Source organism: Mastigoproctus giganteus, chromosome 12 (genome assembly GCF_048544385.1).
Source record: "Mastigoproctus giganteus isolate SK-2022 chromosome 12, ASM4854438v1, whole genome shotgun sequence".
In the NCBI taxonomy this organism is placed as follows: Eukaryota; Metazoa; Arthropoda; class Arachnida; order Uropygi; family Thelyphonidae; genus Mastigoproctus; species Mastigoproctus giganteus.
In genome coordinates, this window is record NC_143586.1 from 114,598,862 (window position 1) to 114,621,620 (window position 22,759).

At 35.5% G+C, this 22,759-nt stretch overlaps 1 protein-coding gene across 1 annotated transcript in view; it reads left to right on the forward strand.

Moving 5' to 3' along the window:
* Nucleotides 1-22,486, forward strand: part of LOC150077354 (uncharacterized) — a 93,233-nt gene extending 70,747 nt beyond the window's left edge. The window contains exon 5 of the mRNA XM_090386254.1: nucleotides 22,063-22,486. Within this exon, the coding sequence (XP_090242380.1) occupies nucleotides 22,063-22,079 (17 nt within the window). The 3' untranslated portion in view covers nucleotides 22,080-22,486. The remainder of the gene's footprint in view (nucleotides 1-22,062) is intronic.
* The last annotated feature ends 273 nt before the right edge of the window (nucleotides 22,487-22,759 follow it).

Consider the following 22,759-nt stretch of genomic DNA (forward strand, 5'->3'; position numbering starts at 1 on the left):
AGTCAACCAGAACTGGCCTAAAATGTTTTAAGCCCCAGAAAAATGCATACTCCATTGCCTTTTCGTAGATGAGTTGCAGTTTACCCCTCCCCCATTCCCTCATCTTAAAAAAAAATCTTATTTTCTTGTTGACTTTTTATGGCACTATATCTGTATTAACGAAAGAAAGGGATTGACGTTTTTAAGCTTGGTGAGAAAACCAAATCTAAGATGTGGGGATTTTTATTTATTAATTTTTATTTCCCTCTATCCAAGTATTGTGTCAGTGGCCATTGTTATGATTTGATTTTCGTACCAGCAGCTCCCCTCAAGCACACAAGCTACCTGACTGCATTAAAAAATCAGATTTGCAGGCTCTGAGGGATTTTCCGATAGTTTCTCATGAGCAATGACACAATTATTATAAAACAAGTCATTTATCATACAAAACTACTTACAAGTATATACAGTCAGTTCTCGTATAGCACGATAGTTGTGTTCCTAGAAACCCTCGTGCAATATAAACAACAGGCCCTATGGGAAAAATAGGGTTAGGTGCCAACCACCCAAGATTGAACACCCATTTGTAACCAAAACATTACCAAACACAATAAATAATAGCAATAAAATACTTACGTATTTTATTACGACTATTACGTAATAAAATATTGCTAATGCTTTTGCTTCTATCGTAAGCAAACTTGTTTTTTGTTTGATTTTCTATCCAAACAGATGACAGCCGTTCCATCTCTTCCAGTTCCTTGTGTCTTAATCTAATGGCTTTTAATTACACTTTGAGTTGTTCCTGCTATGAAAGTTTTTATTTTTATTTTCTCTGCATTCTTTGTAATTCTCGGGGTTGCCTCATTTAGCACGTGCAATATCACATGGTCTTTCATTTTGCTCAAAGTGTTTCACAATTTCATATTTTTTCTCTATCGACAGAGGCAGACTGGCCATAAGCCTTACCGGGAAAATCCCGGTGGGCCGGAGGCCGCTGTGATTTTGGCCATAAACCATAGTATGAGGCCAGTATAAATTTTCCCGGGTAAGAGTTTTTGATCCAGTCCGCCTCTGTTTATCGATATTGCTTTTCTTTTTCTCTCTGAATCTGTAGTGTCTTCACCAGGACGCTTCCTTTTCACACCTTTTAAGTATTTTACTCATTTTTAGGGAATAAATCACAATTACAAAACGGGGAGGCACGCTTGAAACACACAAACAAAGCTGCACGCGTGTAGCAACTGAATAAACAACACCGTAAAGGCCGAGATATACTATTAACACCTCACATTTTACTAAAGCACAGTTCTAGGGGTTACTACCATAAAACAATAAAAACAATTTCCAGTTGCATTGCTGCTATTGGAATCTGTTATAAACTGGTAGTAAACTCGATCTAATTGCATTTGCGATTATACCGATAGCTGGAATTGTGTTGGTTTATACGTTATTATGGTGAAATGTGTTTCCCCTTCACTGATATAAAAAACATAAATACATTTTCAGAATCTACTCTTCATTCCTATCGTGTTGCGTTCAGTTGGGGTGATTCCAGTCCGACTGCCATTTCTTGTAAACACAAAGGCGAATCGTGCACAAGCGAATTCGGTTCGTGTTATATAAGATATCGTTCCCCTATTTATAAATCGTGTATGATCCAATTCGTGTAGTGTAAACACATGTTATACAAGGACTGACTGTACATAAATGGCATTTATCTATTAATTTTTCTTATTTATTCTGTTAATACATGCTATCATTTCCATAAACTTTCTCTCAATTAATAATATCAACTCTCTCTACAGCTCCAAACACTAAACTAATTCAGTCTTAATCACTTCCTCATATTTCTCTTAATCAGCAATATCAGTTCTCTTCACAGCAGCAATCTATAAGCTGACTTAATATTAATAATTCCATATATATCTCTCTTAATTTAGCAATATCAATTTTCTTTTCAATTTCAACCAATAAACAAACTGAATACTAGAAATTTCTGTAAATTTCTTGTAATTTCTTACTCCGGAAGCGGACGTTGAACGGGAGGTCGCGTGGACAGCTATCCCGCTGGAAGTCAGCATTTGCGAACCGGTTCCCGAGGCAGTAGGATGGATGAGTATTCAAACGTTGAACTGGCCGACATGCACCTCGCGTGTGGAGCTGCGGGCTGTTAACGGGCGCGTCGCTCTTCACTTGTACCAGGAACGTTTCCCGCACAGGCGTGCTCCTCATCATATGATTTTCGCATGTGTGCACAGAAGGTTACATGAGACTGGTTGTTTCACGAGAGGTACTATGAATCGAGAGCAAACGACGAGGACACCAGACAATGAGGAGAATGTCTTGCAGAATGCAGTACTGGAGCGATAGGTCAACGATTGGGTATTTCCCAATCCACTGTATGGAGGATACTGTCAACAAACCAAATGAGTTCATACCATCTGCAACGCATCCAATCATTGGAGCCTGCGGATTATCCACTCCAGAGAACTTTTGCTACTTGGTTTCTTCAACAGAAACGGTTCGCAAATGCTGACTTCCAGCGGGATCGCTGTTCTCGCGACCTCCCGTTGATCCTCTACCGCATGACGAAGGCATTTCTGACCCTGCAATGCTATGTGATTCCGATTCGTCTTTGTGCCCCCTACACTTCCTGCAAGTTTGTCGCACTGGTAGTGAATCACCCTGTATATACAGTACAAACCGGATACGAAATTCCCTCATAAGAAGTTTTCCCCTTTACTAGATTTGGTTTCTTAAATTCCAATTTCACGTTTATATGTTGTAATGTATTATTTTCCTGCATAAAAAGGTGATAAAGAATACACAGTATAGTATTATAATGACGTTATCCCACTTAATAAATTTTTTAAATATAGAAATTCAATATTTTTAATATTGAAAAATATTAAACAATATAAACATTTGATATTCGAACAAGTTACAGGCAACCCCCGTATAACACAGTACTTCTAGAACACGGTTTCACTCTTTACACCATTGATAAATTGCGGCAATCCTCGCACAGCTTGTACTTCTACAACAAGGTTTCGCTCTAACACAGTTTGAGAATTGCTAGAAATCTCACATAACACTGTATTTTTGAGCTTTTGTGCTGGGAAAACCTTGCTATTATGTTAGATGTAATTAGATACCATCCCTGCTGTTGACTTGCTAGTGATTATTGCCTTCGTGAGATGGTCTTGGCGCATTATAGCCTTAGTAGCTAATGCGCCAATAAAACCAAAACCAAACCAAACCAAAGCCTTCGTGATATTTTTCTAAAGCACATTTCTGGAGGTCACTACTATAAAACAATAAAAACAATTTGCACTTTCCGTTTTATTGGGCTTTTCTGTTAGTGTAATCAATTATAAATGGGTAAACTCGATCTTCTTGCATTTGCTATAGTACTGATAGCTGGAATTTGTGGTTTTTCACATTATTGTGGTGAAATGAATGTGTTTCCCCTTGCATGAAATATTAAATCATAAAAACATAAATAAATTTTCAGAAACTCATTACTCCGTATCTCACTTGTGCATGCCGTGCCGTGTTTTGTTATTATTTGCTTATCATTTTTACTGTTTTAAATTTTACAACCAAAAAAAAAAAAGTCAGTGAACAGAAATATCAATTAGTATGTACATATTACAGTACGTATTAATTAAGCTGTGTAATGTAATCTTAAATTTATTTTTATTTTGCTAACTGGAAAATATTCTTCCGCTTTTCACCTGTCATTTAAAGCAGGAGTCCACTGTATTTTGTTGGGAGATCCCTGGGTTAGGTTCTGTGCTATTAAACTTGTGCTTATTTGAGACCATAAAAAATAAATGTGACTCTGAAGAGTGCAGTTCGTGACTTTTAAAGAGAGCAGAAGGTACACGAAATTGAGATGCTCCAGAAGAGATTGTGCTTAGCAGCGATGAAGAGGAAGAAAATTAAATGAATGTACATTATCTCACATACAAGTATCACAGTTTTTAAGGTAAGACGTTTGTTCAGTTATTACTATCTAAGTTACTACTACTACTATTATAAAAATAAAGGTAAAATATTAAGTTATTACTACTATAAAAATTAAGTTTCCGATAGTTATAAAAAAATTACATATTTTTGTTAGCCTTTGGGACGTAACTTCCCTTTTCGTACTGGTTCTTAGTTCCATATAACATGGTTTTTCCATACATGAGATTTTGTAGGAACCAACCTATTGTGTTATACGAGGGTTACCTGTATTGCCATGCATCGTGACCCAGGGGTGGTGGTACCGCAGATACCATGACCCAGGGGCGGTGGTACCTGCCGAGAATAAGTAACATTAGTCTTCTCAGTGATGAAGCATTGCTTATTGGATGAAGTGCAATATCAGGGCAATATTTTTGCACATTTTATATCTCATATTGCGAATGCCTTCACAACTCGTTGTGGCGCCACCGTAGCCAGGTGGGCAGGAGCAGCAGTGCGTAGCACACACTTCTTGATTAGACCGGGGTTTGAGCCCGTGACCACCAAATACGGATGCAGAAAGGTCAGGGAATGACCACCGCATATCCCCGGAGCAATATGGCCTTAGTTGCTAATGCTCCTAAAAACCAAACAACAGCAACTCGTTGTGGAGGCATTCACAATATGGTAGATGTAAAAAACGATGCCACCTACTTCAGTGATTTACTACGAACTAAAATTATGCTAGGCACTAGCTTGGTCGATTATTCAATTTTCCATAGTCTGTTGCTTTCAGCCTTAAAAAATTTTGATATAATCGAAGTGCCATATTGCAATTGTTTTCGTCGATATCCATAATTGGATAGCTTCGACCATGTGAAACACAGTGAAGCATTTGCCGTTGAGTTCTGATTTTTATGAACAGTTCTGAATTACTCAGTGGGTTGTTCTCTGTCTTATTGTAATTGTGACCTTTTAAGGTATGTTGAAACTCCAAAGGAGCTCATCCTTCTTACTTGGTAATGAGTTTAATGAACAGAATGTTAAGCAATTAGAAATCCTCAGTTTAAAAAATGTTTCCCATAGGCAGAGTAAAATAGTTATAAATTCTGAAATTATACCTAAAAATGATCTTTAACTTATTATGTTTGTGTGTATCTTTTCATTACCATTTGTGTAGTTAATATTTCATACCCTTAGGTCATTTTATCTTTTTAAAAGTTTTCCCGTGTACGAAGTTCTAAACCTCCCGTCCCTTAGAAAACCTGTTATCCGGGTTCTAGTGTGTGTGTGTGTGTGTGTTTTATGTAAAATTTATGGAGCACTAATATACTGTGGTTGTATAATTATTATAATGTGGGTGTATAATTATTATTATTATTAGCTATATGGTGCAAGGAAGCCTGAGGCTTATGCTGCACCAGCCAAAAAATTTCCCGAGTTACCCTGAGAGAGACCCACAGAATTTCACAAAAGAATATATTCAAGAATTATACTTTTATCTCATTCCTGTTTAGAAATTCCCACCAATTCTTAAATGCAGGATGTGTTTGAACAGAACTCTGAATTTTGGCTCCCTATATAAGGAGTAATATTTTCTTTCTGAGATGGAGTGGATATTCATTTGTCCCTTTACAGAACAGGGATGTTTGAAAGGTCCTGTGGAAATAGGGCAAGAGCACTGTGAATAGTATTACGTCTTGGGAGGGGCATTTCCTAGCATAGACAACAGTCTAGGTTTGATCTGGTAAGAACAATAACAGCACAAGCTATCAGCACTTCATGTAATGGCAGAGATAGTATGTGGTTTCTTTATGCAGACAATGCTTAAATATGATATATGTAAGGAAAAATTGAATTTTGAATCTAGTGTTAAACCAAGGAAGCAAATATTACTAGCAAGGGAAATTACTAGCAAGAGTGTTCTGGCTCAGGATGTAGTTTGCATTTTATGGAAGAGAATTGTAACTGTTTATGTGAAGCTGAAGCCACCTTTCAATAGTATGGATATTCTGCACATAAATGAAATTGTAATTGTAAGATCATTGGCATACAAACTTAATTCAACAGTACTCGGGATATTTTACATCATGCTGTTTAACTTATTGCCATTCTTATAGCATTATAAGATGACATTGTAAAAATATTACAATGCCATCTTATTACAATAAAATACTTAGTTGTAAATATTTCAGTATATAAATTTGCAATACTTAGTTGTTAAGTATTACAACTAAGTATTGTAAAATAACATATAAAAGGAGGGGGGGTCAAATTTCTCATCAGGTAGTTTTTTTATGATTTCTGTGGGACACCTTTCTGCATAAAATATTTGGATAGAATATTCTGATTTTTAAACTTGAAGTTTGAAATTCAAGGGAGTTTTGTATAACTTCTATCCCCAGAGAGTAAATTTCTTGAAAGAAATCCCATGTGGCATCCAGTTTTGAGCCATGATGGAAACACTTAATACTCATCCTACTGCCACCTGTTCATTCAGTATTTACATCCAGAAGCCACTCAGCGATTTATATATTATGGTAGACATGATTGCCCAGTTCCCAAGGCTATCACTTCCACCCTTGTATACTCATGTACCAACATGTGACCTCTCCATCAAGAACAGGGGGAAGTTCTGCAGATATACTCTTCAGTATATCTGCAGTTCTATTCAGCACATAGAACTGAATATTTTGACTTCTTGCTTGTCTACACAGATAGTTTTGTCAGAAATGCAGGATCTTTTGAACATTACTATATCCCAGCGATTCCACTGAATGCCACTGCAGAGCTGCACTCTGTAGTTACTTTGGATCACACAAGAATCACACAGTCTTGCCAATACCAGTGGTTTATTATATATACACTGATTCTTTAAGTTGTGTTATGGGCATTATCAGCATTAAGATACAGTCCTGCCCTGGGTTCAGTAGCTCTCTCTCTCTCTGTCTCAATGTGTATTTGGCATCTGCTCCCTGTTGGTTCTCTAGTCACATTGAAAATTGATAGAAATGATTTGGCTAACACTGCAAAGTCTTATGGAAAATCCTGGCCTATCAGTCTACAGGCATATATGTAAGAAGATGCCTGCAATTGCAAGATTTGTGGTAACAACCATATCAGATTAAGCCAGTGATAAAACATGGAAGTCTGGTCTGCACAGGAATTGTAAAGAGGAAGTTGTTCTGGTTCAGCTCTTCTGCATAGGACACAGTCAGCTATTATATTCTTTTCTGCTGAGGGCCGATAACCTTCCTATGTGTAAGTGCAGTGACTATTGGGTATGTTTCCCCCCACTATAAACTGTACAAAAAAAAATTTTAGTAATATGTTTTACCACTTTTAACCATCTGACTGAGCCTTCTACACTCAGGTTGTATCCAACAGTGATCATGTGTCAGCTTTTTAAGTTTTTACAAGTTAACTTTTACACTTGTAGATTTTTAAAATAGAGTATTTATTCATAAAATATTTTTATTTTGTGTACTGCTTTTTTATCCATTTTTTATATAAGTATAACTTTTGACAAGGCAACTTTCTTCAGAGGTTTGAAAAACCCTTGTTTTGACCCTTTTTTGTTTGGGTGCATTATAGTCTTCGTCACTGATGTGCACAAAGAAACTCAAGCCACACATCTTGAAAGAAAAGGAAATAAGAGATTTTCTAGGAAAGATTAATTTTTGACCAAAGCATTATGAATGGTAGTCTCAGTTTTGATCATAAGATCCAGTGAGGATCTTTAGTTAGAATCCAAACTGTTTGTCATTCAACATTGTTTCAGTTTCAAGAATCCACAAGTTACCCATGTATCATCTTTTCTAGCATCTTATTGAGACAACTGGTGAGAGAGATTGTTCGATAATTTCACAGGTAATTGATCCATGCTGTCGTGAGGTTGGGCATGTACTTTCAAGAAAGATCCAATTGAAGAAAAGTAATAATAAATTAAAAGTTGTATTTTTAGAGTTGTTTTAGCATGATTTGGTGAATCACCTGGGTGAATTCACTAGAATCACCACATGATGCTCATCTATTTAAACCTTCCTAAAGTTCTTCTATTGGGGTGGTACGAAAATTTACCTTCTATATCTTTCAGCTGATCTTTTAATTTTTAGAAAAAATTTATCATAAGTAGATGCCCGAGAGAACGTCTTGCTAGAATATTCATTTTCCTCCATTTTACTTTTGGCCCCAAGGGTTGATTTTTTTTTCTCCCCACTCAGGTTATTGGATTTGCCACGGGGAGGCAGGAATGAGTGGCAAAGTAGTGTGTTAGATTAGTTGGGTTATTGTCTCTAATCTCTAATAAAAATAGAGGTGTCTTTTCTTTTTGACTTGACTTTCATCTTATAAAAGAATTAACTTTAAAACTAAAAAGGAGAATGGTTCTTTTAAAGGGATGCACTTGGAAGATCACTTAAAAGAAATTTGACCATGGAAATGCATGGCACCAAGAGGAGGGCGGGGTTCAGTTGAAGAAGATTATACTAGTAATTTCTGTACTAATAATCAGTTATTGTGAAAAAAAAAGATGCAATTTAGCTTTTTATTTTGTTGGGAGTTCTTAGCTTATTTGAATAAGTTAATAATCAGCATTTTATAGCAAGTGATGAGAGAAGTGCATATTCATTGTCAGATATTAACATGATGAATTAATGCACAGGGGCCATCTGATGCTACTCTTTTGGGTATACTTGTGCTTGCATAGTGGATAACAGGGTTAAAATATCATGAAGATACCTAAGATTTCATAAAAAAAAAAACTTAATATCTTAACTGAATTACTGTATTAATGAAAATATTTTATTAAACACGTACTTTATACAACACAACTTGAGGTTTGTTATCTGCTTTTTTCTAAAAAAATATTAAACAGTACACTTATCAAATTGGGATTATATTTTTGGCAAACTTTTGACTAATTTTAGGTTTGAGGGAGTATACAAATAAAAGAGTAAAATTTACAAATATATTTAAATACATAATGTTAATTTTTATATTGGACTAAAAATAATGAATAAAGAAGGTAACTGTACCAAATTGTTTATTAAAGCAACTTCCAAATATTCTTAATTTCCATGTTCTTGTTTGCATCATTTTGTTTTAGTTCTTTGCTTTGCATATTAGTAGTGAGGCAGTGGACCTTGGAGATACCATGAGCAGTTCAATCCTGCATCCTATAGGATGCATGGTTGAAACTGCCTTAGTGGTGTGGTGGACCCACAATTTTGATAAATAATAAATTCGTGGTTTATTCATTTAAGATGCTCTTGGAAAAGTTACAATTAAATTGTCTTGTCTTCCTTCACGGATTAGGCGATCTGCCTGTTCCGTTCTCAAAGAGGTCTTCCCATCTTTTCTTTGGTTTTCCTCTGTCTCTTTTTCCTTTTGCTCTATATGTGTAAGCTAATTTAGGGAATCTATTATCTTTTATTATTTCTACATGTTCTTTCCATCTTTGTCTATATTCTATAATTTTTTTCATTAATTGAGTAAATCTTTAATTCCTTTCTAATATTTTTTATGTTTGGTATTTTATCTAATTTGTACATCCTTTAACATATCTTAAAAATTTCATTTCTGCAGCTTTTATTCTGTTAATGTCTCTTTGTTTTGGTATCCATGTTTCAGAACTGTAAAGTGTTGGTAGTGCCATTATTTTGTAAAATTTCAGTTGTGTATCTTTCCTTGTTTTCTTAGCCAGAGTTCTTTTTATTGTTCCACATATATTTTCAAATTTTGCCAATTTCTGGTTCATATCTTCTTCGACATCATATGTTATATCACAACCTAGATATTTAAAATGTTTTACCTGTTCTAATGTTTTATTGTCTATAACTATTTTTGTTCTCACTGTATTTTTCCCCTTAAAAGCCATTGTTCTAATTTTCATTGTTGATATTTTAACTTTATATTCTTCTGCTATTTGGTTTAATTTAAATACTGCTCTTTGTAAATTATCTTTACTGTCTTGAATAATTACTTGATCATCTGCAGATAACAGTGTATTAATTTCGTCTTTCCATTTACATATATCCTCGATATATATGCTAAACAACGTTGGTGACAAGCTACATCATCATCATCAGCCATTTTCAATCCACTGCAGGATGAAGGCCTCTCCAGAAACTTTCCAGTTCCTTCTGTTTTGAGCACTGGCCATCCATTTACTACTCAAAAACTCATGAATTTCATCTATCCATCTCCGCCTTTGTCTTCCAGGTTTTCTTCTAGCTCCTCTTGGGTACCATTCTGTTATTTTCTTAGTCCATCTGTCATCATGTCTTCGAGCTTTGTGTCCTGCCCAAGACCATTTTAGTTCTTTAGTTTTGATAAGAATGTCCTTTACTTGAGTTTGCTGCCTAATCCATGTGTTTCTCTTCTTATCTAACAGTCTGATTCCCAATATAATTCGTTCCATTCTTTGCTGTGTAGTTCTTAGCTTCTCTTCCATTCTTTTGGTGAGTGCCCAAGTTTCACTTCCATAAGTCATGGTGGGGAGTATACATTGATTCATTATTTTACGTTTCAGACAAACTGGGATATTGCTCTTCAGTATGTGACTATATTTCCTGAATGCTATCCATCCAAAATTTATTCTTCTCTTGACTTCCAGCCATTTATCATTATTACAGCTAATAACTTGTCCCAGATAAGTATATGACTCCACCTTTTCAATTACTGCTCCTTCAATCATTATTTCCCTTTCCGTATTCATCTTTAGCCATATTCATCTTTAGTCCAAAATCCTTACTAACTGTGCATAACTGATTAAGATTTTCCTCTAATTCTTTGGGATCGTGGCTTATGACCACAATGTCATCTGCAAATCGTAAATGGTTTAGGTACTCTCCGTTCACATTGACTCCTTTCTGCGACCAGTCTAATCTTCTGAAAGCTTCCTCAAGGGCAGCAGTAAAAACAGCTTCGGAGATATTGTGTCTCCTTGTCAAACTCCTTTCTCGATTTTAAATTTGCTACTGTCTTTGTCTAGTCTAATAAAGGATGTAGCACTCTCATATATTTTCTTCAAAATCATAATATATGGAGTATCTATGCCTTGCCTTGTCTTTCCAGTGCCCGAAACATTGCCTTATGCTGTATGGAGTCAAATGCCTTTTCATAATCCAGGCATAATGGTGTTTTTTATTCATTTGCTTTCTCCATTAGCTGTGATATTACTTGAAGGTGATCCATAGTTGAGAATCCTGTCCTAAAGATAGCTTGCTCTTTCGGTTGATTCTCATCAAGTATTCTTTCTAATCTGTTAGTAATGACCCTTGTGAACAACTTGTAGATATGGGATAACAAGCTAATTGGTCTATAATTTCCAATTTCTGATTTATCTCCTTTCTTATGCAGCAAAAGTATGATTGCATTATTCCACTACTTAGGCATCACACCTTTTCTAATGCACTTTGTGAAGAGCCTTGCCAGTTTTTGTGTTATGTCTCTTCCTCCCAATTTTAACAACTCTACAGTAACTTCATCTTCCCCCGGGTCTTTCCGATTTTTCATTTTCTTCAATGCATGTTCTACCTCATCAGAAAGAATATCGGGCATGTCGTATGTGTACTTTGCAATCCATCTTCCCCACTGCTGGTATCATTCCCTCGCTCCTTGTATAATTCTCTATAGTAGTCTTCTGCTATTTGAATTATGCCTTCTCTGCTGTTTATAAGTACACCATCACTATTCTTCATTTAGAGTATCATTTGTCTTTCTGTATTACTGCTCATGGCTGCTGATTTAAATCCTTTGTTTTCCCTTAATGCTTGTTCTACTTTTCTTATGTCCTCTCTGAGTCTCTTTCTAATGGCTTTGCATAACTCAGTATACTCAATTTTCTCCCTGTCAGTGTTTTTCTTGCTCTTCATTTGTCGTCTTTGGTTCATCATGACAAGTGTTTCTTGGCTAATTTTTTCTTCTTTGAATTTCTCTTTCCCTATAGGTTTCTTGGGCTTTATCACTTTCAGAAAGTTGTAATATTCCTCGTCGATATCTTGGTCCTGAGCAGTCTGCAGAAGCTCAAACTTGTTCTTAAGTTCCAGTACATACTGCTTTTTCTCCTCCTCTGTTATTTCAAAGACCTTTGTATTATTTACTCGAGTCAATTTTTTCTTTTCCTTTCCTACATCTATATCAAGTGTACATCTTACCATTCTGTGATCACTTCCAACATTTACCTTATTCAGGACAGTAACATCATTCACAATATATCTTCTGTTAGTTAGGATGAAGTCGATTTCATTAGTTGTTAATCCATTTGGACTCTTCCATGTCCACTTTCTGTTCACCCTTTTCTTGAAAAAAGTGTTCATTACTGACATTCCCTGAGATTCTGCAAATTCCACAAGTCTTTCACCTCTTTTATTTCTTTCACCAATTCCAAAATTTCCTATAGTTCCGCTTTCTGCACTGTTTTGCCTTTTTCCAACCTTAGCATTGAAGTCCCCCATAATAATAGTGTAGTGGGTTTTCTGCTCATCTAGAAGACTCTCAATTTCAGTGTACATTTCTTCAACCTCTTCATCATCATGGCTCGATGTTGGTGCATAAATCATTATAATCTTTAGCTTGTACCTCTTAGAAATCTTGAGTATTAGTCTTGACACCCTTGGTGATGTACTTTTGAATTCCAAAATGTTGTTTTTAAAATCTTTATGGACCAGAAACCCAACTCCACCTTCACTCCTTTCACTGTTTCCATTGGTGTACAGCAGATTTCCACTTGATAAACTTATAAGTGATTCATTTTTTCTTCTTGTTTCAGCCAAACCGATGATATTCCAATTCACATTTTCTAATTCCTTTTCCAGCTCTAATATCCTGTCTTCACTGATGAGTGATCATACGTTATAACAGGCCAAGTTCAATTTCCTTGCATGGCAGCCTGGTCGTACCCAGAGATTCTTAGCACCCTCTGCTTCCACTCTGATCCTCTCGCTGCCGTAAGAGGGAGTGTGAAAGCTGCTGGAGACTGAGGGCCATTTGTATTGTTGTGCTCTCATTGCTGGAGGGTTTGTTCTTTTCCTCTTCACGCTGACCAGGCGTCTTGACAAGCTACATCCCTGTCTAACTCTAGGTTTATTATACTTTCTTCTGTTAATTTATTACCTGTATCTATTACTATTTTTGTTCTTTTATGTAAGCTCCGTATTATTTTTGTTAAGATGCTTTGGATATCCTTTATTACTCAATATGTCACATAGATTTTGTCTGTTTACTCGATAAAATGCTTTTTCATAATCTATAAATGCTAAATGCTTTTCTAAATTAAACTATTTTCGTTTTTCTATTATTTGTTTTAATATAAATATATCTGTACATGATCTTCCTTTTCTGAATCCTGTCTGTTCTATTAATATTTTATCAGAGATAATTTTAATTCTATTATTTATTATTTTGCTATACATATTATATACTCTATTTAATATGCTAATCCCTCTATAATTCTTTGTATCATTTCTATTTCCTTCTTTAAATATAGAAATAATTTTTGCTATCTTCCATTCCTCTGGTATTTTATATTGTTCTCAACATTTATTAAATAAATTTACTATCCTATCTTTTAAAAACTTCCTCCATACTTGATCAGTTCATTATTTATACCATCCATTCCCACTGCTTTCCTATTTTTTGTAGCTTTCAATGCCTTTTCCAATTCTTCCTTCGTTTTTGGATCTAACTGGGTTACTTCTGTTTGATATGTTGGGTCTTTCCACAATTCTTCATAATGTTTTTTCCATTGATCTTCCTTTATTATATTTATTCTTGAAGTGTCTTTCTCTGTGCTATTCAAGCAGTTCATTTTATATGCCAAATTTTGTCTTCCATGAACATGTTCTATTGTACTTATAAATCTATCCCATGACTGCTTTAGCCTTCCTTATTATATCTTTAGTTTTATTACGCTCTTGTTTATATATTTCTCCATTCTCCCTTGTCCTGTTTTGTATATATTTAAGATATTTATCTTATTTGTCTTGTACTGCTTTAGCTATTTCTTCATTCCATATCTTAATCCTCCTGTTCTTATAGTTTTTCTTGAATTGTCCTAGTGTCTTTTTTGCTCTTTTGAATTATATTTCTTATATTATTCCATTCTTCTTCTATTTGTTCTCTCTCCGATGTTTTACTTATTTCGTCTTTAAGCCTTTTTTTCATATAAATTGTGTACTTCTTGAAGTAGATATACTTTGTAATCTAACTCCTCCTTCCTCTGTTTAATAGCTTTTTTCTTCCCCCATTTAGCCCATAACTATATTTTTGAAGCCACTAAAAAATGATCTGAATTAATATCATATCCTCTAAACACCTTAGTATCTCGACATTGTTTTGATTTACTATTACATAAGTCTATTATTGATTGTGTACCTCTTGCCGACCATGTATATTTATGTATATCACGTTTTCTAAAGAATGTATTTGTTATCTTTAAATTATTAAATGTTGCAAAATCTCTTAATTTATATCAATTTCCATTTACTTTGTTTTCTCTATAACATTCCATAATATTTTTTATTGGCTTATTTCATACCCGAGCATTATAGTCTCCTAAAATAACCACACGGTCCTTTTTCACATTCTTATCTAGTTCTTTTTGTAACTCTAAATAAAATTTATCTGTTTCTTCCTCTTTTCCATCTTCTGGAGCACAAATTACAATTATACATAAATAACCTCTGTCTAATTTAAATCAAATCATACTGTTATTATTCTATTATTTATAAATGTGTAACTCTGTATTTTGGGTTTCCATTTCTGATCTATCAATATTGCTACCCCTCCACTGGCTCTTTCCTTTTGATCTACTCCATTGTATATCATTGTATAAGAATCATAATCTTTTGTGCTTGTTAATTTTATCTTTGTTTCTGTTATGACTACTATATTTACTTCTGTTTTAAGTGTTTAAGTAGTTCGACTTCTTTATATCCTAATCCTCCTCTTATGTTCCATGTTACGATATTTAAAATGTCCGTTATTCCTTAAAATAAATTCATTCGACTAAATCCTCGCTCATATACATTGTAGTTGAAGTTGTAGTGCAATTTAATATCTTGATTAAGCAAGTCATTGAGCTATCAAGCAAGTTTCTGAGATATCACAATGTTTCTTTACTTCTTTGCTTTGGCTAAATGTTTGACAAGAGTTATGTAACTGCCAAACTATCTTTGCAGACTGGAAACTTGAGACTACTCATCTTGTTCCAAGAACTGTACCTGTCTTTAGAATTAATTTCAAGTTCTTCAGCTCATGATTTTAATTCTCTTGTGTTTTTTTGGGGATTAGTGATACACTATGTAAAGTTTATCAGTAAATGACTTGAACCTGTTTAATGGAGATTTGAAATATTTTTTTGACAGTATCGGCAACAGAAAGTTGAAGTCTGTGATTTGCACAGTGGCATACTAAAATTGACAAATTTTCTTTGAAATAAAGCTGAGAAATCATTTTGCTGACCCAATGCCATCTTAAATTTTATCACTTCAGCGATAAAATTTTCTCTCAGGAAATAATCTCCGAAACCAGAAATGCTGAGGGTACTGCAAAAGCGTTTGGAATATTCCTTCAGCTGTCATGTTTTTTAGTTCTAACAAGTTTGTTCTAAGAGATCCAGAAAAATTTTTACTGGTTCAGAATCTGTTTCAGAGAAAACAGTGTGTACATAGACAATCAAGGTGGATATTTGATTTATTGTGATTTCATCATTAATTACCAAAGAAATTTTGCATTGGCTGTCAATTTTTTGTAAGAGTTTTTTCATTTCTCACATTGTGACTGACTGTTAATGCAAGCATTTGCGGAGTGCAGGATCCCATATTAACATAATTTAGCTGTTGTATGTCTATTTTGCTCTCAAAATAATTTAGTTGTTGTATGTCTATTTTGCTCTCAAAATTGACTGGTTTTTTTAGCTACCTTGTAAGCATGCAAAAAGTTTTCTGTAATCTCTTTATTTTTTTATAAAAGCTTTTGAATAAACATTTTCTAATGTTTTTTCTCATTGCATGATACATTTTTAGCTGCTTTATGAGTTAAGCTATTTTTATGATCATGGATTTTTTTTCACAACGCTGTCATTGTTTTTTATGTGATCCAAAATGTATTTTTTAAATATCCATTCATTCTTGGTCCTTGAGGTTATCTCAGAAATTCTCTCAGATATGCCAGACAAGCTATACTTGCTACCTGAGTGTCTAAAACACTGATGGAACTGATATTCGGGTGACACTCAAGTCAAGTGGACCCAATTGTGGCGAAGTCTGGACTGTCTGTGACAGTCAAATCGCCTGCTTGCACCTTCACGATGGTGGGAATGTTAGTAATCCTGGGTATAACCCCCATGCGCAAGCACACTGTGTGTGACCACCCAGGTGTGAACCAACGTAAGGAAGTGTCGAGGTGTTGTACCCTTACCACGTGGAGGAATGCTACTCCTCTGTGTTATCAGGCAATACTAGGTGGTAGATGACTCTCATCAACCAGTGCAATACCACCACTTTGCTTATTGGAGGCTTGAAGTGGTGGAACCCATTTTTGATGAACAGTGTCCATTGAATACCACTCTCTGTTTTCTCCCCCTTAACTACCCCTTTATCCATAACAGCAATTTGCCTCCAATGCCACACTGCTCCAATTTGTGCAACAGTATCAAAGGCTTTTCTAAAATCCAAATCTATAATATCAAAGTTATTCTTTGCATCCAGTTCCTTTGTGACTACATCATAGTATCCAATCAAATTAGTCAGACAAGGCTTCCCCTTAACAAACCTATGCTGTGTCTGAACTGTACCCGAAGTGTTGTCTCGATGATCCTGCAGTGCTTCTTTGACCAGTGCTTCCATTAATTTCCCTGGAACAGAAGTTAAACTAACAGGTCTGTAATACCTGTCTCCCCCTTTGATCCTCCTTTGTGGACCAAAGGGGGGGGGGGTCACATTTGCACATCTCCAGTCCATGGGTACCTCCCCTGAGCTACCCATGGACTGGAGGAATTATGCTCTCATAATTATGGCTAAGGGTTTGCTTACTTCCTTTGCTGCCTCCTTTAATATAACTGGATAGATTCCATCCACCCCGGGTGCCTTTCTTGTGTTTATCTTCAACAATTTCTCCTCCACTTTACTCTCAGTTATTACAAGATTATCTAGCTTACTGCCAGAGTTGAATATACACACCTCTGGCATTCCCTCCCTGAATACCTTTTCTTCCTCTTTGTGTGTCTCTTGCTTAATGACATTTCCGAAGCAGCTATGAATTGACATGTTTTGCTTGATCGAAGTGGGTCGGCGGTGGGCCTACTTTAAGAAACAGTAGTGAAGAAACTGTTTTTGTCATCAACAAAGATCTGGTTGGGCTGGCGAACAGATCATTTGTGAAAATTTTTGTTCACATTCACTTGATGAAATTGGTATCGTACTCAGAGCATTCATCAAATGCTTCAATTATTCCGAAACCATCTTTTCAATTAGGTATTCCCGAAATCCATGAATTGTATCACTTTCATATAACTGAAGTCCAATTGACAATTTTCTAACTTCATTTTCAACAAATGTCAACAATTGATGTTTAGAAGGTTTAATACCTTCGTCGTCTTCGCTATTGTCACTAGTTCTTAAAACTGTCCAAAATGTCAGTGTCATTCAGATATTCAGGTACGGTGACCATGTAAACAGATAGGGAAAATTTACAGAAAAATGTGGATAATGCACTTACGCAAAATAATGGATTATTTGTCGGGGTAAAAGAAAATTACTCTCTCCTAATTCTCAAATGGGGTGCTTACAGTTGATTCACAGTAGTGTCCAACCTACGGCCCGCCCGGAAAGTAATTCTAAAACAGCATTTTAAATTTTGTTAATTATCAAAAAAATTTAATCATTAAATGTTTTGTTTAGTAATTGTTTATTGTATGTTATAAAATTTTAGAATATTTTCAATTTTACTTTTACATGCAACAAGATATGGAATATGTAACACACTAAAGAAATCTAACTTTGAAAATTTTTTTAATATGGCACCTGTACGGGGAAAAGGTTGGACACCACTGCAGTAGAAGGTGGACCAGAGCCCATTGGGACTACCCCCTTGATCTGCTCACTGTTGACCAGCGCGACTTCTCCGTATGTAGGACAGGTGGTTGGATAGGTTTTACCAAGTACTATTGAGTTGTAGAATGGTAATCCCTTTACTGGCTCTTAATTCGTGCAGCAGCACTAGTTGCCTGAAGCCTAGAAATGCGAACAGTGTGTACTGAGTTAATTGTTGTTGTTTGTTATTTGGTTTTTAGGAGTATTAGCAACTAATGCCATATTATTCTGGGGATATGCAGTGGTTCTTCCAATCATGGAGCGGAGAGCTACTTTTTCGTGACTCACGCTGTGTGTGTGTGTATTTTTCCGCATCCTCTGTATTTAGTGGTCACGGGCTCGAACCCCGGTCTAATCAAGGAGCGTGTGCTCCTTGATTAGACCGGGGCACTGCTGCTCCTGCCCACCTGGCTACGGAGGCGAGTTAATTCTCTCCTAATCTGTTTGCTATATGAAAATTTTCTTAGCTCAACGGAAAGTATTTTAAATGTTACTTCCAAGGGGAATTCACTATAAAATGTGAATTCTCTATAAAATAATTCGTTATAGAAGGACTTTGTTAAACAGAGGTCCAACTGAGTAATTTAGAATTATAAAAATGGTTATAGTTTTATATAGAAAATATCTTAACAACTGACAGGGAAAAATGCAAATTTAGTTAAATAATTTTCAGGTTATTTTAATAGTAGGTAAACATGTGAAAAAATTTATTTACTGAATATTATAAATTTCGAAGTTCACTACATCCAAATGTCTGTTAATAAAGGTGCCTGTATGCCATACCATTGCATACCATCACAAAAAAAAGCACTATATATAAAAGTATACATGAAAAGTAGCCCGCCGCCAAGTCACAAATACACACACACACACACAGCGTGAGTCACGAAAAAGTAGCTCTCTGCTCCACGATTGGAAGAACCAGCAGCCAATCAACACGCGACTAGAGAGCCAACTGCACAAACAAATCTTCCCCTCAATCTCGTTAGAAGACAGTGTTTTGCCAGACATAATTGTGTGCGTTTGTAAGGGTTTTCTGCATCATGCCTTATTCAGTTCCAGAAAGAGTTGCAATTGTTGAGGCATATGTGCATAAGGAAACAAGAATAATGTTTGGAACAGTTCTCTACTACTGGGATACCAGCAAAATGCTGTATACGGCAGCATATGAAGAAGGGCGCGAAATAGCAAGTGTCCTTAATGCAAAAAAGAACAGAGCCCCATCAATTCGTAAGCCAACTGTGGTCGCGATATTCGTAATAGGATTTGTAAGTCACCTCAAACCATTCCCATTACACTCCATTCAAGCCTCCTATGGTCTTCCGTCAAAAGGACGTTGATGATTCTGATGCTAAGAAAGATTATAAAGTTGTTTGATGCAATGTGGGAGACCATTGTTTTACTCATCATTAAGCTTTCATTGCAGCAACTTATGCCAAATTTATTGAATCATCTTCATCTACTTCTTACAGTGCAGGAATTTCTGATAGTTATTTTAATTGAATACAAAATTTTTACTGTTGATATGCTTTCTAATCGCCAACATTTTGCTGTTAAATCACATGCAGTTGACTGCAGTTGCCAGCCTTAGCTTCTAAAGGTGAATGGCTCTCCCATTCAGAAGTACTGCTTACGGCACTTTCTTTGTTAACTTTGTAGAATAAAAGAATATACAAGTATGTAAACTGGTTTTCTTTATTGGGCACTGGTTTATTTAAAGTGATTTAGAATTCTGAAAATAGTCTTATTTCTATTTGAATTCAGGGTAAATTAATGTCCTAATAGCAGTGGTGGCCAACAAGTCGATCGCGATCTACCAGTCAATCGCAGCTTTAGCTTTGGTCGACCGCGACAAATTTTAAATACAGGGTGATTCACTGTCACCAGTGCGACAAACTTGCAGGAGGTGTAGGGGGCACAAAGATGAATTGGAATCACATAGCATTGCAGGGTCTGAAATGCCTTCGTCATGAGGTAGAGGACGTTGAACGGGAGGTCGCGTGAACAGCTATCTCGCTGGAAGTCAGCATTTGCGAACCGTTTCTGTTGAAGAAACCAAGTAGCAAAAGTCTTCCGGAATGGATAATCAGCAGGCTCCAATGATTGGACGCGTTGCAGATGGTATGAACTCATCTGGTTTGTCGACAGTATCCTCCATACAGTGGATTGGGAAATACCCAGTCATTGGCCTATCGCTGGAGTACTCGTACTTGGATTGCCTTCTGCAATACGTAGGACATTCTCCTCATTGTCTGGCGTCCTCGTCGTTCGCTCTCAATTCATGGTACCTCTCGTGAAACAACCAGTCTCATGTAACCTTCTGTGCACACGTGCGAAAATCGTATGATGAGGAGTACGCCTGTGCGGAAACGTTCCTGGTACAAGTGCAGAGCGGCACGCTCGTTACAGTCCGCAGCTCCATACGCGAGGTGCATGTCGGCCAGTTCAACGTTTGAATACTCGTCCATCCTACTGCCTCGGGAACCGGTTTGCAAATGCTGACTTCCAGCGGGATCGCTGTTCACGCGACCTCCCGTTCAATGTCCTCTACCGCATGACGAAGACATTTCGGACCCTGCAATGTTATGTGATTCCGATTCGTCTTTGTGTCCCCTACACCTCCTGCAAGTTTGTCGCACTGGTAGTGAATCACCCTGTATATATAAAAATAGATTAGTCAAGATCTAAATATTATGTGCTGCACTGCATACGCTTATTACAAATAAACATGGGCTAGGCTTGTCTAGTGAAAATGCACACAGTTACATTGTGGAGAGCATAGTGTATGTGTCATTCTTATTTAGCTTACTTAATATTAATAACTGGACAGTACTTATGCTTAATTTAATAACCTTTGATTTAAAATTAATACAACGAAAAAGAGCAAAACATCATTTTCATCAAGAGTGGGAACTAAATACATTTTTTGTAATGATAAAAGAAAAATGTTTGATTTGCAATGCTTCTGTGGCTATACCAAAAAAAAAAAAAAAAGGAAAATTAGAAAGGCACTTCAATGCACTAATTAGTAGTATTTCTGCATATAAATATAAATTTTTGGCAATGGCTAAGAATTTCAAAGAAAAAAAAAAATTATTTTGAAAATATGCAAAGATCATTTGCAAAAATATCATGTTTTTGAATTTTTGAATTTAATGGTGAGAAATGTTTCTGAAATTGAAAAAGTTCGTGGATGATTTTGAAACCAGATTCAGTGATTTTAAAACAATTAAAGACATTGTTCAATATATTTCTTATCCATTAAACGTCAACTAAGATATGAAACAAATTGCAGAAAAAAATCACTGAGATTTTTTCTGCACGAGAAAATATTACTTGAAAATGAAATTATTACGTCGTGAAACAATATCTTTCTAAAAGCCAGAAGAAGGCTTTTGGAAATATGTTTGCCGAGAAAAGTACCCAAATGAAAAAATAATGCAGCGAACTTTTACATTCCTGTTTTGGTTCCACATGTCTATGTGAATCGGCGTTTTCATATTTGAAACAAATGAAGAATCGTACTCTTACAGACTTCCATACAGAAGATTCCTTATCAGCTGCCAATAAGGCAGCTGTAGCTGAGTGGTCAGGCGTGCGGGTGCATAGGTACACGTGCTTTGAGTGACCGGGTTCAAGCCTGTGGCTGCTAAATACAGTGCTGTTTCTTGTATTCTGTCTTGTGAACTCTTCTGACCATTTGGTCCTCTCTGAGTATAAACAGAAATTTAATTTATCACAGTATATCCCCAATTTCGAAAGCTTGGCATATGATATGAAGACACAAACTTTGCATAAATTAAAATTTTAAATAAGTATGAATTTAAAATAAGAATTCTGAATTGTATTTAATTTTAAAATTTATAAACATTTTTCAATATGTGTTGATTAACTTTTTTAATCATGTGCAATGAAATTCTTGAGATGGTAGATTGCGGCACATTTTGAAGAAAAAAAGTAGATCGCGCATCACATAAGTTGGCCACCCTTGTTCTATAGTATTTTGTTAGATTTAATAAATTTTCTTTTATAGGTGAGATGATCAGCTAATGGAATTGTGATCATCATTGGTACAGCATACATATAGACTGTTGGGACTCAGAGACAACATTAGTGCAATATGGCACTACCACTATGAGGAGTCAATTTGCAAGTTGTTAACAAATTTCCAATCATTTTGGGCTCTCAGAAAAGCAGAGATAATCCAATATATTTAAGATCATATAATCTGTGTTATGAATGAGTAAAGAAAGAAAGAATATAAATGTTTGAATGCTGTGATGCTACACCCAGTTTAGGATAAGCATAACTTACAACAGTAAGTTTTTGATGTATTCAAAATGTCCTAATTTTATAAAGAGTCTAGCAGCAGTAGTCTTATCTATGCATTTTCATTTTTGCATGCTTTATTCATAGACTGTATTTTTTCATATTCTGTACTCATCTGTTTGGACTGGTTATACTATTTATTGCATACTTGTGTAATAAGTTTAAAATGTGTGATTAGAGATTTGAAGTCTGCCTGTTTTGAAATAAATATTACATCTATATTTGTTTGCAGTCTTATGTTACGTTTTCAGTAAGTCAAGCATTTGAAATTTTGATTGTGCATTCATTTAAGTTTTGTAAAGTTCAGCAGAACTTGAAGTTATCCATTACCATCACATACCAATGTTATTAAACAAAAGTCAGGTCTAATGTTCCTAATATTGGGCTACAAATCACATATT